This window comes from Macaca nemestrina, unplaced genomic scaffold (assembly GCF_043159975.1).
Source record: "Macaca nemestrina isolate mMacNem1 unplaced genomic scaffold, mMacNem.hap1 Scaffold_57, whole genome shotgun sequence".
Lineage (NCBI taxonomy): Eukaryota > Metazoa > Chordata > Mammalia > Primates > Cercopithecidae > Macaca > Macaca nemestrina.
The window spans coordinates 136,630-161,805 of record NW_027257740.1 but is presented as its reverse complement, the minus strand read 5'-3'; the positions used below and the strand labels follow the sequence as shown (position 1 = coordinate 161,805).

Sequence of the window (25,176 nt, the reverse complement as noted above, 5' to 3'; positions counted from 1 at the left end):
GTCTCGCTGTGTCACCCAGTCCAGAGTGCAGTATTACAATCATGGCTCATCGCGGCCTTGACCTTCTGCCTCAAGCAATCCTCCCGCCTCAACCTTCCAAGTAGTCGGGACCCAAAGGCGAGTTTGATTTCTTTGCTAACGAATTCCTAATTCACCTCGCAGTGGGCCTGTCAAGGCCATATGCCCGGACATCCACCTTGCCGACCGTCCATGTGGTCTCTAAAGTGGATGCACTCCGGTTGCCTGGGCTCTGCACGCGATACTGAGTCTCCAAGTCTGCCGCTGTATAAGGGACTGACAGCCCCAAGCGTCTCGACGCGCCACCTTGAGCCGGGCTTTATTCCACAGGGCGACTCTGCTTCCCGTGATGAGATGCAGCACGTGAGCACAGATCAAAGGGTATCAGCAACTAACCCATTCCCCTGGTACTAAGCAGAGGACCAAGAGTTTAGTTCCTTACTTATTTCCTACGGGCTTGATTCAAAACAGCTTTCTGGAATCCTGGGGACAAACATCTCTACCTGGTGAGAATTCTGGCTTTAGTAACGGAAGAATCACCTAAAGCCCATTTTGTAACTGCTGTTCTCATCAGAATTTGAGGCCAAAGGTAAAAATAAAAGGGGGGCTAAGATCGTGACACCCCAGTTTGCACAAGGCCAACCAGCCTGCTTGAGGGGGTAAAAGGAATAGGATTTTTAAACTGCTGAGTTTTAAAAACGTGGCTGTAGGCTGGGCGCACTGGCTCACGTCTATAAGCCCAGCACTTTGGGAGGCCGAGGTGGGAGGATTGCTTGAGGCCAGGAGTTCAAGACTGGCTTGAGTAACACAGCAATACCCTATCTCTTTAAAAAGAAAAAAAATGGTTATTAAAATAGCAATAAAAAGGTTAATACAATAAATTACTATGTCAACATGGCACCCCCTGCTGCCAGACGAGGTGCAATCTCTGTGGCTGTGAGGTCCGGAGAGAAATGTAACCGGCATCATAGGGAAGGTGGACCCCAAAGCCCCACAACATTACTCCTGCACAGTGTGTTAACCAGCATGAAGTCTCCTCCACAATCAGAAGCCTGGTTTAGAGGAACGCTGCCCACTGGACCTGGGTGGACTCCAGATGCCGGCCGACCAGACAGCCCCACCCTGGGACCCTGCCGGCAGCCCCGACTGGACAGAATGGCCTCATGAGTGTCCTTTCCCGCCACAGGCTGCAGACCCCGAGCCAGTCCTGGCTGTGACTGAGGCTGCGCATAAACGTCTGCGCCCAACAGCTCACCTTTGTACATGACACGCCCAGTCCACCTCATTTCAAATGTTACACTTGCCCCAAGGCGAACACGGATGTTACAGGTTAACTCACTGCATGTGTGCTAGACTTTCCCTGTAAGTGTTCAGACATTGCACGAACCGGATGAACAAACCCCACTTTCCCTGTAAACGTTCAGACATTCCTTGAGCACGATGAACACACACAGCCAACAAACCCCGGAACGTGTAATGCCGCGGCCTCCTCTCCTCCTGTGGGGGCATGTGCTTACAGCTCCCCCAAGACCACATTTCCCAAAGCACAGAGTGTTACTCTGAAAATAAAACCTCCTTTTTCCTTCCTCTGTACATCTCGTGGTCGTGTTAACAACTAGTGCTACAAATGCAGAGAAACGGGGTATCATCCGTGCTGCTCACCGAATTCCTAGCACCAAAGCTTCAAGGCCCCCCAGTCTGAAGGAAGCTTCTATCACCCTAAAGCCAACTCTGGAGACGAAGGCCAAGCTGGGGAAAGGCTGTGTCTCTGCAAATCCACGCCACGGGGCCCTCTGCAGTTGTGTGTAAGGAACTCTTGGCCTGTCCTGGGGTTTGGGGAAATCAGGATGCAAGCAGATACCGTACGCTCTGCCACGGGACCGTGAAGTCTGCGGAACCTCAGAGGAACACGGAGACAAATGGCTGCACGACTCCCACAGGCCAAGCCTCGATGGGCGCCCGTGTCAAGAACACAGACACGCCGGGAGGGGCAGCCGATGCAGGCAACGCCTGCAACCCCAGCAAGCAACAGCGTCTCAGTGTGGGGGTCTCTGGCCAGGCTCCACCACAACTGCCATATTCTGTGGCAAAATTTTAAAAATAGGTTTTAACTAGTTATAACTCTAACTTGTTTTACACATAAACAGAACACAGGGTACCTACCAACAGGCTCCAAAATACTTTGCCTAGAACCAAGTCTAGAATGCAGATGGCTGTTGCTCTGAGTGTGAGGAGTCCCCTGTAGTGCCATAAATCCTAGATCTAGGTGACTAAGTGCTCTTCCTAAACCAGACGGCACCATGAGGCTCTGAGGGCACCCTCTGTCCCCAGGCCAGTCCATCAGCCCCAGCAGAAGCTTCTAGAGTAAGAGCCTGTGGATTTGTATTGGACGGATGTAAACCAGGCAAAGTCACAGGGGCTCGTCCTGGAAGCCCATCCATTTACCCACTCATGCCGTGGAGAGCCCTGCCCCCAACTCCACACCCGCAATCACGCTCAACCACAAGAACTGGCTTCTAGGCCCTCAAGCTACTCCCTCTCGACCCTGGACAGACGCTTCTCAAACCATGAGGCCCAGAGTAGTCTTAACAGGTGGTCCCAGCAGAACTGGCCACTGCATGAATTGATACTTTGTGTGTGGGGAGCCTTAGCTTCCCGAGTAGCTGGGACCACAGGTGCACATCACCTCTCCTATTTAATTTTTTGTAGAGTCAGGGTCTTGCTATGTTGCCCAGGCTGGTCTTGAATTCCTGGGCTCAAAAGTGAACTGCCCAACTCAGCCTCCCAAGGTGCTGGGATGACAGGTGTGAGCCACTATGCCCAGCCTAGAATTGGTTTTTCTTAAACCTGAGTTTGACACATGAACCCCACTTACATAGATATCAGCACACTCTCCCAGCTCGAGAGTTTTCCTGAATCTCGATTCTGTCCGTTCAAGATCAATATCTAAGAAAGGGTCAGAACTGACCCTCCCTCAGTGAAGCCTAAGGGCAAATGCAGCAGCATCTCAGTGTATGAGGAGACAAAGTAAGAAGGGTGGAAAACACACACTGAAATTCTAGTGCTAGAATCATAATCACCAACACTTTAAGAGGGAATCTGCTTTCCAAAATATGTAGCTGCTGGATTAACTTCAAAGTCACCAGATTCCACAGGCAGTAGCTCACAGGGGCACAGCTTTCTAAGGCCGCACAGCCCGGGACAGCGTAACAGCCTCAGGGCAAAGCAAACTAAACAAAGGCTTGGTTCTCTCAAGGACGAAGGTGCTCAAGTGTTTCCAAATATTCTTCTTCTTCTAAGTAAGTTAGATGCCTCCTACAACACTGTTTAGAGTGCCAGTGTATTCAGAAACATGAAGTTGAAACTACATCTCAGGACCCCAAAATCACTACGCTAAAGGGACGTCAAGGTGAGGAAGAGCTTAGACCAAACCTGCCTCCCATGCTCTTCCTAACAGAGACAGCTACTGGGGGTGGGGGGAAAAGCCACGTACCTCCCTCACAACCGATCCACAAGGAAATTCCTCATGGACAGAGGACAGAACTCAAAGTCACCATCTGCACACGGAGATAAATGCGGATCTGACTGCTTCCTCTGGAAAGATGCACCAGAAATGCATTTGTCTGATCTACCTGTGACCTGGAAATCCCTCCCCGCTTCGAGCCATCCATCCTTCCTAGACTGAACCAACGTACGTCTCACATGTATTGATTCCTCACGTCTCCCTAAAATGTGTAAGACCAAGTTGTGCCCCAAACACCTTGGACACATGTCCAGGACCTCCTGAGGCTGCCGCAGTGTGTCCTCAACCCCTCCCTAAGGCTGTGTCTATAACCTTGGGAAAATGAACTCTCTATGGATCGAGGACTGTCGCAGAGATCCTTCTGGTTTACAGGAAGCATTCTCTCCTGCGAGTATATCAATGAAATCATGTGGAATTACAAAATGCCACTTTAGTAAAAGCCAAAGGAATTAGGGTTCTATGTGCTTCAAAAAAAAAAAAAAAAAAGTAACGTTCTATTTGTCAATGGACCACGAAGCCCACACCCCCTTTTGCAGTGAAGATGTCAAACGGGACGAGAGGCCCCTCCTGAGGATGCTACCCTCTGACCCCACTTCCCAGAGTCCAGTTTCCTGCTGCTCAGGGAACAGCAACCCCAGCTTCACGGGGCTCAGGCCTCCAAACCCAACTCCCACCCATGCTGGAGAATCACCCCAGGGACTAGCTAAGTGGCAGGTGCAACTCTCACCTCACCCCCTTAAAGGGGAAAAGGCACCTTCCCGCTCCTCTTCCTGCTGGTGGGAACAGGGGCAGGAGCTGGAGGGTCAGGAGTCGGGCGGCAGAACGGAAGCAGCCTGGGTCCCTGCTAGTCAGAGTTGGCAAATGCCAACCATCCCCGACATTCACTTTGCAAATAAATCCTTCTCTTTTGTCAGGTCCCTGGTTATAAGTTTGCACCCATAACTTAAAAAGAAAAAAAAAAAAACTCAGATAAAAAATCGGTGTTTGGCTGACAATATTTCAATTATCTTGGGGCCTTGGGTCAAATGATGGCAAAACAGGAAACTGAACGCTGTTATTCAGGAAACTACCTTCCAGCGCCCTCTACCCTCCCAGGCTGTCACCTTATGGTTGTTTGTCTGCTAGATGATTAACAAAACTCTTCTGAAAACCTAGGTGTACCGAACAGACAAGAAGTCAGCTCGGGTTGAGGGGAAGCAGGATAAGACCCCCTTCCCCGCAGGATGGTGGAAGAGGAGGAACCTTCAGCACCTGGGTTTTCAGGATGCTGGATCTCTGAGAGCATCTCTCACAGCTCAAGTACAGCCAGACCCTCCTCTGACACAGCCTGTTCAGGCGAAGGTGGGCACCTGCCCTAGAGACCCACAGCCCTGTGCGGGGCTCAGCTGGAGCTGAACTTGCCTCCCTTGGTAAGCGTCAGGGCCAGGGGTGGGGAGAGGAGAGAAGCAGCAGGCCTGAGGGCCACTGTGGAAACTCCATGCCACGCTAACTCTCGTCTGATGTGCTCCGGCCAAAGCCACGCTTCTCGGAGGGAGTTTCCCTTCACACATGCGGAAATCATCAACATCTAGTCTCCCCACAGAACAAATCCTTCCCTAGGAGGCAGACGCTTGGCTGTAACACGGGGTAATGAGGGGCGCGCCTTCGTGCCCACTCTGTAGTGTTTCCTGTTACCTATTTTACCTTAAGCTACAAATGATTCCCGTTTACACGGGACACAGTGACACAGACAGCAAAACACATGAGATTCAGTGTGATCCCACACCCGTCACTGCTGACCTCAAGTGCTTTGTTCGTTTTGCTTCTAGAGTTTGTATTCTCTCCCCGGGTTCCAGGCCTGTGGATTCAACCAACCATAGATCAACATATTTTTTAATGTGTTTGTACTAAGCATTCAGACTTTATTATTCATTAAACAACTACTCGCATGGTATGTCCATGGTATAGCTGTTACGAGCAACCCTGACATGACTGTCTGCAGGAGGATGTGCATATGTCATATGCAAACACGATGCCATTTTATTGCAGGGACCTCAACGCCCAAAGACCTTGGATTCCATAGGCAGTCCTGCAGCCCACCCCCATGGGCACTGTGGAATGGCTATAATAGAAAATATGGAGGTTTTAAACAGTTATGTACTAAATCTAATCTTTTGTTAAGAAATTAATGTGTATCACTTGTATTATTTGGAAGTCCTTCCTGGCCCAGAGACTTGACATGTTCTTATCTTTTTGTCCACGGATCTAGCCATTCCAGTAAGCTTGTTGAACACAAATCAATTTTACAATTAAATTCTTACAAGAATCACACTCAATCTGTAAGCTGCTTTGGTTTTTAAAGTGAAATAACCAATAGTTTTGCCAACCTGCTATATCATAGAATAACAGGATAAAGCAGCCCCATGGCATGCAAAAACATGGGGTTTCAAAGCTAACCAGTATAAAACACGTTACAAACCCCTAAATATGAAAACGTTTTACACCAAAACAGATATTCCAGAAAAAAACAGGATGTTCAAAAAAGCCCTTTGCAGAAAAGCACTTTCCCCTTCATTTTTCACACGGTTTCCTGAAGCTTGTGTTTGGTGATGACCATGAACCAGAAGTAGCGTCCGCTGCAACTACTGTTACAGCAACACAGAATATTAAGGGAAAAAAAAAAAAAAAAAGGCCGAGCGCGGTGGCTCAAGCCTGTAATCCCAGCACTTTGGGGGGCCAAGACGGGCGGATCACGAGGTCAGGAGATCGAGACCATCCTGGCTAACACGGTGAAACCCCATCTCTACTAAAAAAAAAAAAAAAAAACCTAACCGGGCGAGGTGGCGGGCGCCTGTAGTCCCAGCTACTCGGGAGACTGAGGCAGGAGAATGGCGTAAACCCAGGAGGCGGAGCTTGCAGTGAGCTGAGATCCGGCCACTGCACCCCAGCCTGGGCGACAGAGCGAGACTCCCTCTCAAAAAAAAAAAAAAAAAAAAAGGACACAGCATATTTCCTACTGATGAGAACAGGTAGAGTGTTATAAAATGAGTGTGTCCTAAAGTCAACAATGTTCAAATTCTAGGTCTCCCACAGACACTAGATGGTAACCGCCAAAGCTTATGTACCTGGCAACGTTCAAGGAGACCAAGTTCAGAGCTGTCACAATGCAGCACCATCCTCACGCGATTATCTCAGGCAGGTTTGAGGGCAAGTGTCCCCGTCACAGTGGGAAAGCTGCCCAGCCCAGCACTTCCTGAGATCACAGACCTTCGCCTTCCCACGTCTTCAATAGTTCCTTTACACCGGGAACCACACAACAAAACCTAAAACACTTCCTCAAATCTCAAGACAGTCTTTAGAGCTCTTTTCCTTGCCCCTTCTCTTATTGAAAAAGCTTATTTTGTAAGCAACCTGTAGTGCTTACCAGAGCTGGGGCGGGAGGAGAGCTAGTGTTTGGTAGACCGAGTTTCAAGCGTGGGGAGACCAGAAAGTTCTGGAGATGGATGGCGGTGATCGCAGCACGACAGTGTGAACACACTTAATGCCACAAAACCATACAGTTAAAAATAGAGTGCTGTGTAACTTTACCACAATCAAAAAACTGAGAAAAGTCATCTATAATTACTGTCTCCAATATCTTCCATCCTGTAAGTTACATTTGCTTTCGGAAATCCTCAGAGCAATCATGAAAAACTAATACCCTGTCGTCTCTGAAACGCAAAGTCGTTCAAGGGCTTTGGTTATAGGAAAGTAGCTGGAAAGCAAAGCGTCCGTTAGGCACAGCAGCCGTGATAGGACAAACACACGGTAGGAAGGTGGTGGTCATGCTACACACAGATGGGAAGGGTGTGGGGAGCCACAACACCCGATGCTTGGGAGGCACCTGGGCAGGAGCTGAGAATGTACCAAACACGTTCGATCATGCAACATTCACGGACCCCGAGTCCAGCCACCACCGCTGACATCCACTGTGGCTGGGGTGTCCTCCCAGCCTGTGATGGCTCGCTCCTTCGGTTAACTGCCTTGAATCTACTGGTTCCTCTCCTCATGGGCCTCTTTCCTGTCGTCTTCCTGTCATTTTTCTGTCAGCAAACACATTTCCTGTCATTTTCCTGAACTGACATGACATTTCCTGTCATTTTCCTGAACTGACATGACATTTCCTGTCATTTTCCTGAACTGACATGACATTTCCTGTCATTTTCCTGTCAGCAAGCACATGCGTCCAGCCTGACCTTGCTGATGTGCTCCAGCGGCCCTGGACTCGAGCCGCACTGTTCCATCAGTGTGGCATTCGCGAGTTACCTCCTGGGAAATGCCAGGTGATGGTAACATCAACCAGGAGGCACAGCTGAGAAGCAGAACGCATGGTGCGGTGCCCAGAACGTCACGTCCTTGAACAGACGCTCCGTATCTTCTCCTCTCCTGCCAGAGCTTCACTGTAGGAAGGCGGCCATTCTTCCAGTGCTGCTACTTCCAACACCGGGGAAAGCAAGCTTCAGAAATGAACGGTGTCAAAGAGGGAGGACCCACCAGCAGGGCTACCGGCAGCCAGACAACCGCAGCCCCAGCATTCCCCAGCCACCATGACTGACAGCCCAGGCTCCAGAAATGCACGGCTTCAACCTTAGGAGTAAAAACCCTCCCAATCCAACTATTATTTTCAACAATGGGATTGAGGAATGAGGTGTTCTAACCCTGCCTCTCTCGACAGCACAGATCATCAGATCCCAGTTCTTATAGGATTGGGGAGTGGGGTGGGGTGGGGTGGTTCCTAACCCTGCCCGCCTTCATAGAAAAGAACTTGGATATGATGACCTGTGCTAGATTAGCACTTTGCTTCTGCCATATGCAGTCATCCTCAGCACCAGGAAAAGTCAGAATCGTTGAGTGATGACACCAATACCAACACACGCCGTTCTGCGGCTCTGGTAACTGGCTGCACAGATACAACCCGATAGTGGTGAGGTCTAAAGACATCACCAGTCTTCCCAAGGATTGTGTTCCTGAATATTTTGCGTTTGGAATAACGGTCTTCTTTGCCAGGGCTGAGCCATGCTTCCCTCTCGCCTGTCCTCTGCCTTCACCAGCTTCGTGTGCGCTTCTGGACAAGTGTTTGTGCAGGCGCTATCACTTATTTCCACAGCGAGAATATACACAGACACCACACAGAAATGGGCAACCCCGTTAGGAGCTGTGCAGGGAGATCTAACTCATCCCATGTGCCAAATTCCTGTTGCCATGGAAATTAAACTAACTAAACTAACGTTGCTATGATCTCATCTCTTACTGTACCACTAAAGATCATCCGGGTAAGAGGAATGTGCCTCTGCATAGCATTCAGCTCACATTTACATGTCGGTTTTTCCTGAATATGGTTATGTGAGATAGAAATCAGTAAGATGGGGTGTAACATACAGTATAGGATCGTTGTGTCTCCTAGCCTCAAACACTTCAAGATCCTCAGAAAATGAAGTTTAACGCTGGGGACGTGAGTTACATAGTAACTTGTTTTGGATACTATCATATCAACACCAAATAACTTCTTGAATTCCTTTTTAAATTGAAAAGCAATTTACAAAGCACAAAAGCCCCAATATTAAAGAATACAATTCAGTCTTTTTAGCATATTCTAAAAGCTGCACATCAACCACTAGTATGTAATTCCGGGACTTTTTCACCACAGGCCAAAGAAACCTTGAACCCATTAAGAGTCAGCACCTGGCTCCTTCCTTCTACCAGCCCCTGGCAATCACCAGCCAACTTCCTTTTCTCTGGATTTGCACATTCTGGACACCTGTTGTGAGGAGAATCGTACAGTGCATGACCTTTGGTGTGACCTTCGGTGCTGACATCTTTCACGTCTAAGGTGAGTGGAATCTCAGTGAGTGACCGGTTGACAGACACCTGGACTGTTTCTACTACTATGAATAATGCTGCTGTGAAGATTCAGGCATGACATACTTTTTGGAAAAATGTTTTCAGTTTTCTTGAGCATATGGCTAGGAGTGAAATTGCTGGGTCGTACGGTGATTTCATGCTTTTCTGAGGAACTGTCGGACTTTTCCAAATCAACTGCACCATTTTACTTCCCCTCCCACTAGCAATATATCAAGATTTCAGTTTTCCCCAATTCACCAACATGTCACTGTCCAATACTGGGGTTTTACCCACCCATCACGGTGGTTGTGAAGTGTTATTTCACGGTGGTTTTGATTTCCATTTCTAAGATGACGAATTCTGCTAAACATCTCATGTGCTTTTTAAGGCATTTATATGTCTTTCTTTGGAGAGTGTCTATTCAAATCCTTTGTCCATTTTTAAATTGGATTTTTATTAAGAGTTTTTGAATATATTCTTGATATCAGGTCCTTATCGTGATAATGTATCCTGTTCTGTGGGTTGTCATTTTACTTTAATAGTATCCTCTGAATTGAACATTTTTAATTTTGATACCGTCTTTTTCCCTTCAGTTGCTTGTTATAGCTTTAGACGTCTCAGCCAAGGAAACATTGCCTAATCCAACCTAACAGTTTCTCCAGGATTCTCCCCTAAAGGTGTTATGAGCTGAACTGTCCCCCTCCCCCAAGATTCCATGTTAAAGTCACAACCCCGGAAACCCAAAATGTCACTGTATTTACATACAGGGCCTTTAACTTGGCAATTTAGGTCCCATAAGATCTTAAAAGTAGGGCCTGATCCAGTATGACTGGTGTTCTTTTAAGAGAATTTAGACACAGTCCTCAGTGCTGCATACACGTAAGAGAAACCTGTGAGGACACAGAGAAGAAGCTGTCTACACAGCATGGGGTGAGGCCCCAGAGAATCCAACCCTGCCCGCACCTTGATCCCAGGCTTCCAGTCTCCAGAAAAAAGGAAATAAGATGCTATTGTCTAAGTCGCACGGTCTGTGGTGTCCGTTATGGTACCCAGCAGACTGACAGAATGGGTCTCAGTCAGCTCCTTACATTGGAACCATGTTGAGCTTTGCGTGTAGGGTGAGGAAGGGTCCAGTCCATCCTTTTCTATGTGGATACCCCAGTTGTCCCAGCACCATTGAGTTGTGAAAGGAAAAAAGTAAAGCAACCCTTGCTGTCCTCTCTCCATCAACAGATTAGAAGATACACTGAAGAATCATGGACAATTTTGTCGGTTTAAGCCAGTGGTTTTCAAACTTTTGGGTCTCAGGAACCCTTTGCACTTTATTAAAGAGCACAAAAAAGCTTTCTCATCAGGCCGGGAGTGGTGGCTGCTCATGCCTGTAATCCCAGCACTTTGGGAGGCAGAGACAGGTGGATCACTTGAGGTCAGGAGTTCGAGACCGGCCTGGCCAACATGGTGAAACACCGTCTCTACTAAAATACAAAAATTAGCCTGGCATGGTGCTGAACACCTGTAGTACCAGCTACTAGGGAGGCTGAGGCAGGAGAATCGCTTGAACTCAGGAGGCAGAGGTTGAAGTGAGCTGAGGTCACACCACCGCACTCCGGCCTGCGTGGCAGAGCAAGACTCCGTCTCAAAAAAAAAAAAAAAAAAAAAAAAAAAAAAAAAAAAGAACATAATTTAGTTTCTTTTACAAGGATAAAGTCATTACATCTTAACACAGTCTTAAAGAAGAAACCATTTTCCAAAATAAGCAGCAGCGTGGCAACAGTTTGTGCTACTGTGAAAACACCTAACATCTCTGCACCTCAGACAGCAGGATTCTCATGCCTGCATCTGCGTTCAGTGGGCTGCAGAGCCATGGCTGAAGTTTATGAAGAAAGTCCGACCCCCTACTGATATACAATTAGGAAGCAGTATTTTCATTGTGTTTTCAGATCATTTTAGGTATTCTCTGCTGCCAAATGTAACAAGTGGCACTTCCGTACAGGCTGTCTGCAACACAGAGTCTGTGCTCTGGTCGACGGGCCTTTCTGCCCCAATTCCTTCTAAGTCGACTGGTCGGTCTTGCACTTGAATGGCTTTTACCAGCACACGATTTTGTAATCACACATTGGTTAGAAAATACTGGTTCAGAGTTATGAGCGGCTTCCACATTATATGTCCCAAAAAAAAAAAACAAAACAAAACAAACAAAACAAAACAAAAAAAACCCCACGTCAGTATCACCATTGGTCACATGAGAAAGTGGTGGACACAAGATTTTTATGTTTTAATATTCACTGGAAAGCTCAAATGTCTATCATTGGGAAAAATGTAAGGTACTTTCCTTGAGATGAAAGTCATTTTGTTCATTTTTCAGGCCACACCTGCAAATACCTCCATCTGAAGTGGCATCTTTTGTAAGTCATTCTTTATATAAAGGCGGCCGTTAGTGGAAGAAGTGGTTCTGCAGGTTCATAGTTCAGAGGCACCAGTGCTCTCCCAAGAGATAACCATAAAATCCACAGAAGACGCACCTGTGCACACTTCCTGTTTCTCACTCAGAACATTCCAGAAGGAACCCTGAATCCCAATGCCACAGCGGGACTGAAGTTTGCTCTCACCCACACAATAAACCCAGGGAGCTCCCCCAGCCCCCACCCCGAGGCCACAGCCTTGGTCCTCTATCTGGTCTAGGGGGGCTCCTGCAGCTCCAGCCTAACAGGGAACAGAAGGCACCCACATGTCACAAAGCCCTCCCAAGGCCCAGCGAGCACTTCTGCTTATGTGCCAGCCAAGTGCGTTTGACAATTCTACAGCCAGCTGTACGGCAGGTAGCGAGGTACCCAGCAAATACTCAGGGCTCACGTTACTAAGGAAGGTGCACAGCGAGGTACCCAGCAAGTACTCAAGGCTCACGTTATGGAGGAGGAAACCAGGCAGATAGTGAGGTACCCAGCAGGGTTCACGTTACTCAGGAGGAAAGGAGGGTAGAGACAAGGGGGCTGGAACAGTCTGTCATAAGCTTTAGCATTTACAAGGCTCGCTGAAGATTATCTGATTTGATCGTCACAACAGCTCACAAGATAGGCAGAGGCAAGACTATTTTCACTTCATAAAAAGAGATCCCGAGAACTGATGATGACCACGTGCTCTTCCCACAGGCTCCCAGAAATCCTCCTCAAATCATCTCTCAGTTGTATACATGTGATAATATCTCAGTCACGTCCCCTCTCTGCAGGGGAATTTTACTGCCGCCCTGCTGTTCCTTCGCACCCCTGCCCTCTCCTGCATTTCAGCCATGCCCACCATCCATGGGGAGTCTGCACCACCCCACCCCCGCTGCTGCTGATGGCTTGGGTCACGCTTACCTTTCATTTCCACCTACAGGGACCTGTTCTTCCTTCAAATGCAGCTCAAACTCACTCATTGTGTGAAGCCTTTCTGTCATGTGTAAAATCAGTGTGTGGAATGCTTCATTTAGGAGGTGCTTATGTTGCCTCATTGGCTGTGATCAGGACCAAATTCTGAGCAAACCAGGTGGTCCCCTCTCCCCATCTCTGCTCCAGTGCACTTAAAACAAGGATTCCTGGAAGCATCTTTTTAGTCCAATTCATGCATGAGTCTGCCCCACACACTGCAGAAAAGCCCTGGTGGTCGGTGGTCAGGGCTCAGGGCCCCCCAGGTAGGTAAGGAGAGCTTAGTGCCCTCTCTGGAGTTGTCGCTCAGAGACCCACGGCTGGAAGGGAAGAAACTTGCATCCTGTGAAACATCTAGGCCCCGAGACCCACACTCAGGAGTGGAAAACGGGGAAGGAGCCTTGAACAGACCCTCGGGAGGGCAGACAGTGGGAGCCACGGAGGCCACCAGGAAGGAGGGAGGCAGGCAGTGAGGCCACAGGTGATGTGGCCGGGAGGGAGGTGTTGTGACCAGAGGTGAGGTGGTGGGCGGATGACACGGCGTGGTTTGGGGAGGAGATGTGGCCAGGGGCAATGTGGCCAGGGAAGAAGACACAGCTGGAAGGAAGTGACAAGAGGGGTCTCCAGGCCCCAGACTGTGCCTGATTTATAGATGACATTTTACTTAAGATGTTATATCTAACTTTAAAGAAAAGTAGCAATTTCGACCATTGTGTACATTTAAAGCACGGTACAAATTGAGCACATTTCCCAAACCAAAGAACCGGGCATTGAAGAAAAAATTCATTTAAGATCAGAAATAAAGAGATCCTACAGCTCTTCCAGTCCAATCCCCACCCTAACGTGAATGGGGGGAAAAGGAAGTAGATTCTAGTCAGTCAGCATTAAAGGCAAAACCGATCCACTTTACTTTCTAGACAGAAAACAAGAAGCTCATCAAGGAATCCCTACAAACAGTAGCTTTAGTAGTTCCCGAAATGCAAAATTCACCTACAAAGTAAATCATCTGCTAAGTGTGTATAGAGTAATTTTTTTCATTATTGCCTTCCTCATCTGCAGGGGTTTTTTAGACCTTGTTTCCCCTTAATTGCCTCCAACACCCAGGAAATTTAAACCCCACAAGTAAACTGTGTCTCGATTCATGCCCAGCGTCCTTTGGAGCAGACAGTCCGTTGCTCTAAGACGTTCTTGTCACCTAAGCACCGAGTACAGCCTGAGAACGCACAACACGCACTCACACAAACTCAGACAGTCAACAGGTGAGATACGGCACATGAGGAGGAAGACAAGATAAATGAGCTTCACTGACACCCCAGATCCGACAAGAAATGACACACGCAGCCTGCTCTGGTGCAGGTGACTCCTGGAAAACAGCCAAGGACAGCATTTGGAGAAGCAGCACCGCAGGCCAGGAGGGTCTGGGGGCTTAAGAAGGGAGGGGCGCCCCGACCAGGTACTGGGGGATTCAGAAGGGAGGGGCTCCCCGACCAGGTGGCTGGGGGATTCAGAAGGGAGGGGTGCCCCGACCAGGTGCTGGGGCTTCAGAGGGGATTGGTGCCCCGATCACTTCCTGGGGGCTTCAGAGGCAAGGGGTACCCTGACCACGTGCTGGGACTTCAGACGAGAAGGCACCCCGACCGGGTCCTGGGGGCAGCAGGACAAGCCCAGGGTTCCGTCGTCACTTTTCACTCCCTACTCCCGAATCTCGCCCTGAAGTTGCAGCCAGTCCAGGTATTCATTTACCCATAAAATTAAGTATCTGTGAGTAACACAAGTCACTAATCCACACAGATCTGAGTCTACAGATACCTCCCAGAGACGCCACCATCCCTTCTGGTAGAAGAACAGCCCAGGGGCCCACGCTGCTAGGAAGGGAGACTGTCTCCAGCCTGACGCTGCAGAGTCCTCAACACAAAGTCTACCTTCTGGAACCATGCCGTCTCCTACAGAGGCAACTAGGGGCATGTAGGGTTTTTTAAAATCTTTTTTTTTTCTTAAGACAGAGTCTCCCTCTGTCACCCAGGCTGGAGTGCAGTGGCTCGATCTCGGCTTGCTGCAACCTCTGCCTCTCGAGTTCAAGTGATTCTTCTGCCTCGGCCTCCCGAGTAGCTGGGATTACAGGCGCCTGTCACCGCGCCTGACTATTTTATTTATATTTTTAAGTACAGATGGGATTTCACCTTGTTGGCCAGGCTGGTCTTGAACACCTGACCTCACATGATCCACCCGCCTCGACCTCTCAAACTGCTGGGAATACACGCATGAGCCACGGTGCCCGGCCCATATAGCTATTTAAATTTGACTAAAATTAAATAAAATTAGAAGTTCTCATTTACACTTCAAGCATTCAGTTACCCACAGGTGGCCACTGACCAGAGGCTGGTAGAGATGTCACACTCCACACTGCAGAAGGATCTAGGGACGAAATGGCTCTAAGATCATCTCAGAATCTTTATGTTGAAGCTACTGAAGTTTTACTCTGATTATTATAGACATCAGCATTCTCCCACTTAAAAATGTCAGTGCTATTGCAATGATCAGATCTGTGACTTCCCATCAGCTCTTCTCTTCCTGGATAGATAACTGTAGAGCATCTGCACTCTGCCTCCACACTAAGGGATAGTAGAAGGCTCCGTGTAAAATCAGGGGGAGAAAAAAAAATGAATCCCTAGTCCGCCTTCCCCCCTACGATTTTGTGAAACTCCTCTTAATATGCACAATAACTGCCAGAGTTGCAATAAAGAAGCATCCCTTGACCAGGAAGCAGCAGGGAAGCAAGAGGAGGGAGATGCAAAGACCCTCCGTTCCCTCTGGGACCCCAGGCCCAGCCAGGACTGAGAAGGGCCGCACAGCCCGGCAGACCCGCACACCTGATGCGAACCATACACACGGCTTCCCTGGGCCTTGGTCCCCTGCTCTGCCCTCACTGGCCACTGTGGCTCTGGGTAGAGGCAGCTCCCTGAGCCCCAACACCCACAGCCAGTCCCCTCCTTGCAGGTCTCAGCTGTGCTCCCACTGCCTCCCTGAGGCTTCTCATCATCCGCGTACCGTGTCCACTCTACCCCACAGCCCTTGCTACCGCCCACCCCACCACGGAGCCTAGCACACAGCAGGTGCCCAAGACGCCCCAGTGGGCGGGCATGCCAGGGTAGGGCTTGGAGTTCCAAGGGCCTCGTCCCGCATCACACCACAAACGCCACGGAGGCTGTGGAAGGGGTCCAGGTTTCAGGCCTGTACTCAGCTTCTCCTGGCCCCCGAGGCCAAGAACCTAGCAAGGGAGCGCAGCCGGAAGCAGGGTCCCAAACCCCCTTCATGCTCCTCAAGAGGAAGGGGGCTTCAGGGCACAACCCCACGAGCGTCTTCCTCCTGCCAGGCTGCCTGTCACAGCCCCGACACCTTCACAGCAGGGAAACCCACTCCTGTGAGGAGAAAACCACCAAGTACAACAGGAGCCACGTCCCCCGCAGCGTCTGCTGAGCCCAATAGCGACAGCAGCAGCCGGGCCCCCACTCAGCACACACAGACTCCGAACCCGCCACGCACACCACAAGGCCGACCATCTTGAAGCTCAGCTTCCACTCGTCAGGGCCCTCCTTCCAGGAGAGCTCGGCATGTCTATCTTCCCTGGGCTCACAGAAAGGAGTGGGACCCAACCCCGAGTGTGCACAAAGTTAAGCTCCCACTAGCTGTGCAGACAACCTCCCTAGCCCTGGACTGAGAAGGGGCCAAGCGCAAACAGCCATATTTTGCCCGCACAGGTACGGAATTCAGTCAGCTCTCTCAATGAAGTCGTGACAGGTCAACTCCAGGCTCCTCAGTGCTCTGGGGTTCACCTCGGGCCACTGCACCTTTGAAACGTGGCTGTGGACTCCTCTAGGGTGCTCACTTTCACGGTCCATTTCATTCAGACACTGCAGGCCCCTACCGTGGTGTCACTACCCAGGACACCCCTGCTGGCATCCTCTGAGATGCTGCTGCAGCTGCTGTGATCTGAGAACAGCCATGCACAGGCATCAAAGGGAGGAATTCTCAAGTCTCCTCCAGGGGCAGTGACTACAGCTTTGAAAGACGTTGCACTGAATCCTGGGTGAGCCTGGCTTGGTCCGCAATCTAATCCGGGTTGCTGGGGAGACACACTCTGTTGTAATTGACAGAGGCTGTGGGTGGCAGCTCTACCAAGACTGATAATTGCAACTAGTCTGAGATTTACTATCCATACTTTCTATTTGATGTTTCAAAGGAAAGCATCGTGAAGTTCCAGTAGCAAGGAATTTTCTACAATCTATCACATTAAGATACAGCAGAAATGTAGCTAAAATGTTCATAGGGTCTATGCAGAGGAAGAGATGGGTCTATTTCAGGAAAAGTGCTTGCTGGCTTTTTAGAAACATAGTGAAATCCCTGACAAGTAAAAGGTTGTTTATACTTTTTCTTTGGAACAGAGGGAAAGTTCTTTCTTATTATTTGAATACATTAACTATATTTAAGTGTTCTGGTAGACTGAGTATTAAATATTCAAAAGGAAGTAATTCTGTTCGGTCTATTTCATTCTTTAAATGTAGCTTTCAAAAACTGACAAATACCTGGCCGGGTGCAGTGGCTCACGCCTGTAATCCCAGCACTTTGGGAGGCCGAGGCTGGTGGATCACGAGGTCAGGAGATTGAGACCATCCTGGCTAACACGGTGAAGCCCTGACTCTACTAAAAACGCAAAAAAATTAGCCTGGTGTGTTGGCGGACACCTGTGGCCCCAGCTACTCGAGAGACTGAGGCAGGAGAATGGCGTGAACCTGGGAGGTGGAGCTTGCACTGAGCCGAGATCACACCACTGCACTCCAGCCTGGGCGACAGAGCAAGACTCCATCTCAAAAAAGAAAAAATAAATAAAAAGTGGAAAACACCCCATATCTGCCCTGGCTCCGGCCATCTCCATGGAGTGGACAGAGCTTGAGAAAAGCTCACTGTGGAGGCGTAGAAGGCCAGGCCGGGCCTTTGCTCAGCAGATGAGCAAGAGGGTCAGCCACCCTAGTGAAGAAGCCCATGTTTGCTATGTTACTGATGATACCCACATAAATTTCTATTTGCCTCCCACACAGACCTGGGATCTATGTTTGAGCAAGCGACTCATACCAACAGTCCCTCCATGCCATCATTTCCCTGACCTCCCCCAGAAAAGCCAGGCCAGGCAGCGTCCCCACACGGGCACTGGGGCCCAGGAAGATCCTGGTCCTGCCCCTCTTCTCTCTCGTCCCTGCAGCACCCTGGCTTGCTGTGGAAGCCCAGCAGTGCTGGCTGAACCCACGTTCACCTGGGGCATTCAGAAGAAGCCTCTGTGCAGAAATCAACTGGGAAGGAGGGCTGTGTGTGCTGGTGCTGGCAGGTCACTCCAATGGATTTGCAGAACTCAGTTTTCAACACAGGTGCGCCACCAAGTCCCTCAAGCCCTTTGTGAGCCTAGAGCCACAGAGCCATTTGCGGCATTCTCACAATCTCTAACAACCCTGCACAGAGGCCCTGTTTTTCCAAAGGACCATAAAATTTTCCGTGTAGACAAAGTTTGACATAATGAAATAAAGTGAAGTCACCACTTCTATTTTCTATTAATCCATTCATTCAAACAAGTATCTCTTGAGTATGTGCATCGAATACTGTGGAATTAGGATTTAGTCCATGCCTTCAAGAAATATACATCACAGAAGAAAAGGTATAGCTTGTAACTAACAGTGCTGAACAGGCAAGAAATAAACATCATAGAAGGAAAGGTAGAGCTTGTAACTAACGCGTCATAGAAGGAAAGGTGTAGCTTATAACTAACAGTGGTGAACAGGACAGAATTTCACAGGCTCATCAGGAGCCACCGAGGAGGAAGCCATGATTCACATCCACCTGCAGTAGATAAATGTTTCCCGGATAAAGTAACTTTTCTACAGTGATATCTGCTCCTTATTGTTTAATCCTGCTCGATAGGGTATTAAATTACCACTTTATGTGCTGCTTATATAAAATACATCATTGTCAGGGGAGGTTATAAAATAATACTTCACACAAGCTTGGGCTGTGAATGGTGTGAGGCAATGGGACGATGTGTTCCCGTGTTCTCGAGACGCAGAAGGGTCAAGACCCTGCTTCCCTTCTCCTCCCCACCGCCCTGTTCCCAGATGAGGGGTGGAGGCAATGCCGCCGGGCAGTCCTAGAGCTGGCTCCAGGGCCAGGACAGCACGCCCAGACTCTCTGTGCCCCATGTGACAAATACAGACTGTGGGGCAATCACCAATTTACCTGGCAGTGGGGAGAGTCCTTCGTCAAAAGCCTGTGCTTCCAGGAGCCAGGACAAAGCAGGAGCCCCTAGGAAAACAGTTCCGGGTGCTCCTGAAACCTGGGCAGAGTCACAGTCTGGCAGAAAGCACCAGTGATGCAGGTGTGCCCAAGACTGGGAGGATGGCCAGATGCCTGGAGACCAGACCGGCCTGCAGGAGATGACCACCTCTCTCTGGCTCATTAGAGACAGACAGTCTGGGCTTCACTTTTGTATGTGGAGTCTCACAGTACAGAAATGTCACACAGAGATTAGACTTCGTATACCCCATTTTTTTAAATTTAAAAAACACAATTATTTCAACTAATTCTAAATCCAACAAAGAAAAATAAATAAGTATATAAACGCATACATCCAAAATGTAAGCCACAATCTCTTTACCCATAGGAGACCCAAAATTTAGTTTACCTTTTCTTCAGTATTATCACTTTTTTTTTTAAGCCATTACTGAGGTGTCTCCTCACCGCCCCATGAGGAGGTTCATGGGCTCTTCAGGGCTGTTTGCTGTTTCATCGTTTTTTAGATTTAAGGGCAGGATCATTTTCCCACACTTGCTTGCTTCCCTGATCACCAATTTTTCACAAGGACATCATTGTGCCTCAGAAAACCTAGTAACTGAACTTCATTAAAAGTGAAAACAATAAGGACATGTTGGCTGCTATGACAGCATCTTCAGTCACCGAATCTCCCTGGGGGACCCGACACACCCCCAAACTCCTTGGAACTCCAGCATGCAGGTATCGCTGTGGCGGACAGGACTGACCTACCCTGGGGAGGCATGAAAGCAAAGAGAAGAGAAAGCAGGTGACTCATTTAGGAAACTTCGGTGATTCTCTCGAGTCACGTTTCTCAAGGTGTCAGGGGAGAGCCACATGCAGGGAACCTCCTTGGCCTGGCAGGTGGCAGACTCCTGGGACCCTCCTCAGACACGTTAATCAGAGAATCTAAAGGCGGGTAGACTCTGAAAAGTATCTGTAAAGGAAGGACTTAGCTCTGCTGTGACCCCACTACACATGGGGTCACGCAGGATGCCGCTTCCGGCGTCCAGTCTCCATTTCACTCTCCTGGGAGGAACACCCGTCAAGTCACAGAGCACGGTCTTCAGCGAACACCTTCCTGCGCGACCTCCACTGTCTCCCAGCCCTGCAGGAGTAGCCGCCGAGTAGGGGAAACAAGTCTTTGCTCCTGACCCGGCCACCTTGACGCTGGGCATAAGACCAGCACTGCTACGTCTCTGGGGAAAGGAGCGGCCCTGGGCAGGAATGCACTTGGCAGCCCCGGGGAGTGGCCAGGTGTGGACGACCAGGCCTCTGCCCGCAGACACGTCAGCACGGCATCCTGGAGCAGAACTTCCAGCCCAGCTGAGCCTACAGATGGCTGCAGCCCTGGACAGCATCTTCACAGTGACCCGGGGGACTGGGCCAGAGCCGCTCAGCAGGGCTGCCCTGAATTTCCAACCTGAAAAAGCTGTACAGTCGTACGTGTATGTTGCCTTAAGCCCCTAGGTTTTGGGGTCACTTGTCACACAGCGACAGACAGTGGATGTGCACGGACTCCCAAGGCCACGATGGCCTCTGCCGGCCTCACCCGGGCTGTCTCATCTGTTCCCGTGACATCACGTTTCTCAGAGCCAAAGGCTGCCAGGGCCCCCTCTTTTCTTCACGACGTCGTTACAAGCTCACGATACAAACTGAAAATACCCAATATGTAAAATACAACGTATGACGCAATACAGGGTGAACGCGCAGGCACATACACAGGCGAAACAGGTGCATGCGCGAAACAGGTGTATGAACACAGGAACAGGTGTACATGCATGAAAGAGGTGAACGTGTGAAGGTGCACACGCGTCAAACACGTGTGCATATACACATGAAAGCACCAGACATGAAGGGCTGTCTTTGGGAGCCTGGTTTTTAGACATCTCCCTCACCCTTTTACATCTGCACGATCACAAACACAGCACACCACAGTACTGAGGGGAAGCCCCAGCTTCTCATGGGGGCACATGAGGCTTTTTATTTATGCCACAGGTTGCATCACTACATCCTAGAACTGCAAGGCCCCCCACTGCCAGGACTGAGTCAGGTACACCCTGTGCTCCAAGGACCAGGCCGCCTGCCAGCCCATACGGACCTGCCCCTCAGATGGTGCAGCTGCTTCTATAACAGAGGCTCAGCCCTACCCAGAGACCTGCAGTACCTGTTATTAAATCAAGACTTGGCTGTGGGTAAACGTGAAGATTTTTATTAAACATGACTCTGCAACATTCAAAGGACCATAACTGAATGCTCCTTTCACAGCCACGGCGTGTCCAGACGCTCATGGAGAAGGCCAGGGCGTGGGAACCCACGGAGCCCCGACAAAGCAGACTCGGAGCTGAGTGGCGCAGTTAGCACCGATTTTGTTTGACACTTGCCTTTTATATTCAGAATAAAATAAAAAACAAGACGCAAAAATAGCTCACATTCTATTTCAATTCTCTATTTTTGTAGTAACTGGGCCCCTTTCCCTCTGCTTTCCCAGCCAAGCGATAAATAGGCCCAGCTGGGATTTGTCGAAGTCTGGACCTCTGTTGTAGAGTAAGTGAGGAGGGTAGGGAGGGGAGCAGGAGTGGTGAGGAAGATTGGGGGATAGGGAGGGACAGAGGAAAGGAGAGAGAGAGAGAAACCCCCGAGGACTGGAGGCAGGAGGGATGCTCCCTGGCAGCCTCAGGTTCCCCATTCCAAGGTAACTGAGCTGGCATCACGCACGCGGTACCGTCATATGACTTGGCTGACACACGCCAGAATGACAACAAAATGCTTGAGGAGAAGACTAAGCACCAGCATCTTCAGATTAAGGTAGTGTCCCGGTTTCACGCTTGCCTTGTATGACATTGTATAAATTGTAAAGATAACACATTTTCTTACCAGCCACGCTGTTCCCCAAATACTAACTATAACAAAGATCAGACAGCATCTGAGTACTGAGCGTGTGTTAAGCCCGGTGAGGTAGGCATCATTTACTTTGCTAGAGAAAGAAACAGGCTCTGAGAGAAACTTCCTGAAGCCAGGCAGCTGTCTCCAAACCCACCTCGTGCCTCCTGACCCTGAAGGTGGAGGACCCAAGTCATTCACGTCAATAATTTACCTACATGCATGTCAGATTGAGATTCAGCCCCCAGATCTAATCATCTCTATGCAGGAATGTGTCAGGAAGGTATACAATTCTATGAGTTCGACCTGGGGGAACAAAGGCAGGCACCCTCGACACAGATGTAGGGCGGAGGTGGGCGCCCAGCGCAGGAGCATGTCCAGCCCTGCCCAGTCACACAGCCACCCTGCCATGCCAGTGCAGGAGCCGCCACCGCGTCTCGGGGGAAAGCAGCTTCTCCTGCACAGGAATCTACCCCTCAAAGTGTGTTCCTGAGAAGGTGTGGACCAACATCTCAGAAATTAGACACCGTGTAACACGCTTATCTATACAGGCTGCCTATGTCAGGGAATCACCAATAATTCCCATCTCGCCATCAATTATTTCTGGTAAATACTGATTATTCTAAGTTAACTGAGGCAACACAAGAACAATATAATGGAAATGTCAGAGTCAATCAGCTCCACCTGCTGAAGAGCTGGGACTAATGATGAAACCTAAGGAATCCTGGAGAACGCAGCAGGATCCCAGACCCCGCGGACCACCCCAGCCTCCTTCCACAGGAGAGTTAGTCGTGGGGCCAAGGAACGGCTTCCCAAGGAATCTCAGAGGATCTCAAGGTCTTGAAAGTTTAATGGGAATTGAATATTTGCATCTGAGTCACACGAGCACATTAAAAGTAAAATTTCCTCTTTCCACTAGAATTATGAGCTTGCGGCAGCGACACTGGCTGTATCTCATGCTCGTGAGAGGTTTGGGCACAGCCGCGCATCTCTGGTGAATCATTTATAATAATGAAAGAAGTGCTTGGGCCCTCGATCCAGGACCACAGACCCCACCAACGAGGGTCTAAACAGGACAAGCCTCGGCCTGGAGAGGCTGGTGTCCGTTGGGGCTGGGAGGAGCACCAAGGAAACTCAGGGGCAAGCCCCACCCAAGCTCAGCATGTCCTACCCCACGCAGTCGACATCAGCCACAAGGATCTTTTGTTCTTTTTTGTTCAGGAAGGAACATATTAAAAAGCCCGGGGCCCAGGGCCTGGAATCCTCAAAGCTCTCCACAGAGCCGGGTTAATTGGCACCTTCCGTCATGTTAAAATCAACTATATATGGCTGCTGAGGGCATCTCAGAGCAGATGCAACGCTGAGCTTTCTTGCTGTCTGGGGAAAGCAGGAATTCCAGGCCTCTGCCTTCCTACCTCCCCAGAGGCTCTAGCCCAGATGAGCTCAACTTCTCCCAGGTGAGGAGCACAGAAAAGCTTCCCACATGCCCCTCAGGTCACACACGAGCGGTGCAGACCCTTGCACCTTGGCACGAGCCCTCCCAGAGGCAGAAGCCCAGCCCTGTGACCCCGGCCTGGCAGGAGGCAGCTGCTGGGGCCCCTGCTCAGGGTTCAGCACAGCGAGGTCCAGCCACAGCAGGTGAGACATCCACCATCCGGCCATTCATCTTTAACCTAAAACAGACACAGGAATTTGGCAAGGGGTTCCTTCCCCTGACAAACCCATCCTTCCTGTTCTCATCTCTCCCTCCTGCCCCAGTACTGCGCCCAAGGCCACCCAGCACTGCGCCCAAGGCCTGACTCCCAGTTTCACAGGGAATCCAAGACAATTAAGAATTTGAGAAACTGGGAGCTACACAGAAAATGAGTCGGTAAAGCCAGTGTCCACTGATCCTCCCCTCCCCACAGCGGAGAACAGTCCTCGGGATAAAACCCACGGGGCAGGGAAGACGCGATCAAGGTGGGCAGGACAGAGGAGCCACAAAGCAGGTGGTTCGGAGAACAAGGCCACGTGAACACAAAGCTAAAGTGCTCAGCGGCTGGAAGACAAAACACAGGAGACAGAAACACTGACCATTTAAAAAGAAAAGAAAAAAAAAAGCCTCACTCTTAAGAGTCCATCAAGATTTAAGTTCTCAAGTCACAATGTATCAGCACAGACTTCTCATAATGCCTGAAACTTGGCACAGTAAACTCGTGAATCAGTTCTCCCAAGTCCATCGTTTTCTTTGATGAGCCTCTTGAGTCTCAGGCTGGTTTCAAAGTAAGCCCTTCTCTGTTTGTTGATGACTTAATAATTAACATACTTGAAAACACATTGACTTCCAAATTAATCTGCTAATAAAATATTAATTACTACACTGGCTGTTATCCACAGAAAAAAACACAATCACTTTCTGGTTTTAAAAACATTAGAATTCGAAGCCCCTTTGCCCATCTGAACAGCCCCGGCTTTTGTCAAGGGCATTCCAAAGCTAATCTGAAAAACTAGTCCAGGCCATGATTGCTGGGGGGTCGGACTTGCCTCATCACCCCACCTCCCTTCTGGAATTAGACAGAACTTAGACGCTTAGTCTGATGGGAAACATTTGCAATCTATTCTCTCCAAAGCTACCTGGAGGATTTCCTCCACATGACAAAGCCTTGGTCTCCACAACCCCTTATCTGACAACTCTCTTAACCAACTGTCAATCAGGAAATTTTCAAATCTACCTATGACCTGGACACCCCTGCTTCCAGTTGTCCCACCTTTCCAGACCAAACCCATGTACATCTTACATTTATTTGATTGATTGTCTTATGTCTCCCTAAAAGCTATAAAACCAGGCTGGGCTCTGACCACCTTGGGAATATGTTCTTAGGATCTCCTGAGGGCAGTATCAAGGGCCATGGTAACTCATTTGGCTCAGAATAAATCTCCAAATGCTTCACAGAGTTTGACTCTTTGCTGACACGGTACCTTTCATGGGTATTCATCTGGGGGACTCACAATCAACCGGAGGCATCAGTTGCCCACTGTGCAGAAGTCTCTGCAGGACTGAGCCTCTGGCACGGGGACTCCAAACCCTGAAGCAGCAGCTGTCTCACGTCGCATGGCCTGATAGACCTGCACCTCCAGGGCTTCTCATTTCAGAGTCTC

The 25,176-nt window shown here is 49.4% G+C and overlaps 1 protein-coding gene and 1 long non-coding RNA gene across 7 annotated transcripts in view; one reads left to right on the top strand and one right to left on the bottom strand.

Moving 5' to 3' along the window:
- The window catches only part of LOC139361531 (disco-interacting protein 2 homolog C-like), a 63,688-nt gene extending 42,090 nt beyond the window's left edge, over positions 1-21,598 (top strand). Inside the window, exons 4-6 of one of the 6 annotated variants that reach the window (XR_011619083.1) lie at positions 9,207-9,389; positions 18,062-18,224; positions 21,424-21,598. Coding sequence is in view for 5 of the 6 variants with exons in the window: in XM_071090119.1 (XP_070946220.1) it covers positions 9,207-9,388 (182 nt within the window). In the remaining variant the exon portion in view is untranslated. Of the gene's footprint in view, position 1; positions 6,213-7,732; positions 7,903-9,206; positions 9,390-11,765; positions 12,826-17,366; positions 17,761-18,061; positions 19,752-21,423 lie in introns of those variants that run through there. The other 5 variants (XM_071090119.1, XM_071090121.1, XM_071090120.1 and 2 more) reach the window with 5 other exon arrangements.
- LOC139361532 (uncharacterized) overlaps positions 1-25,176 on the bottom strand; it is a 157,821-nt gene that overhangs the window by 42,287 nt on the left and 90,358 nt on the right. The gene's annotated exons all lie outside the window — the stretch shown is intronic.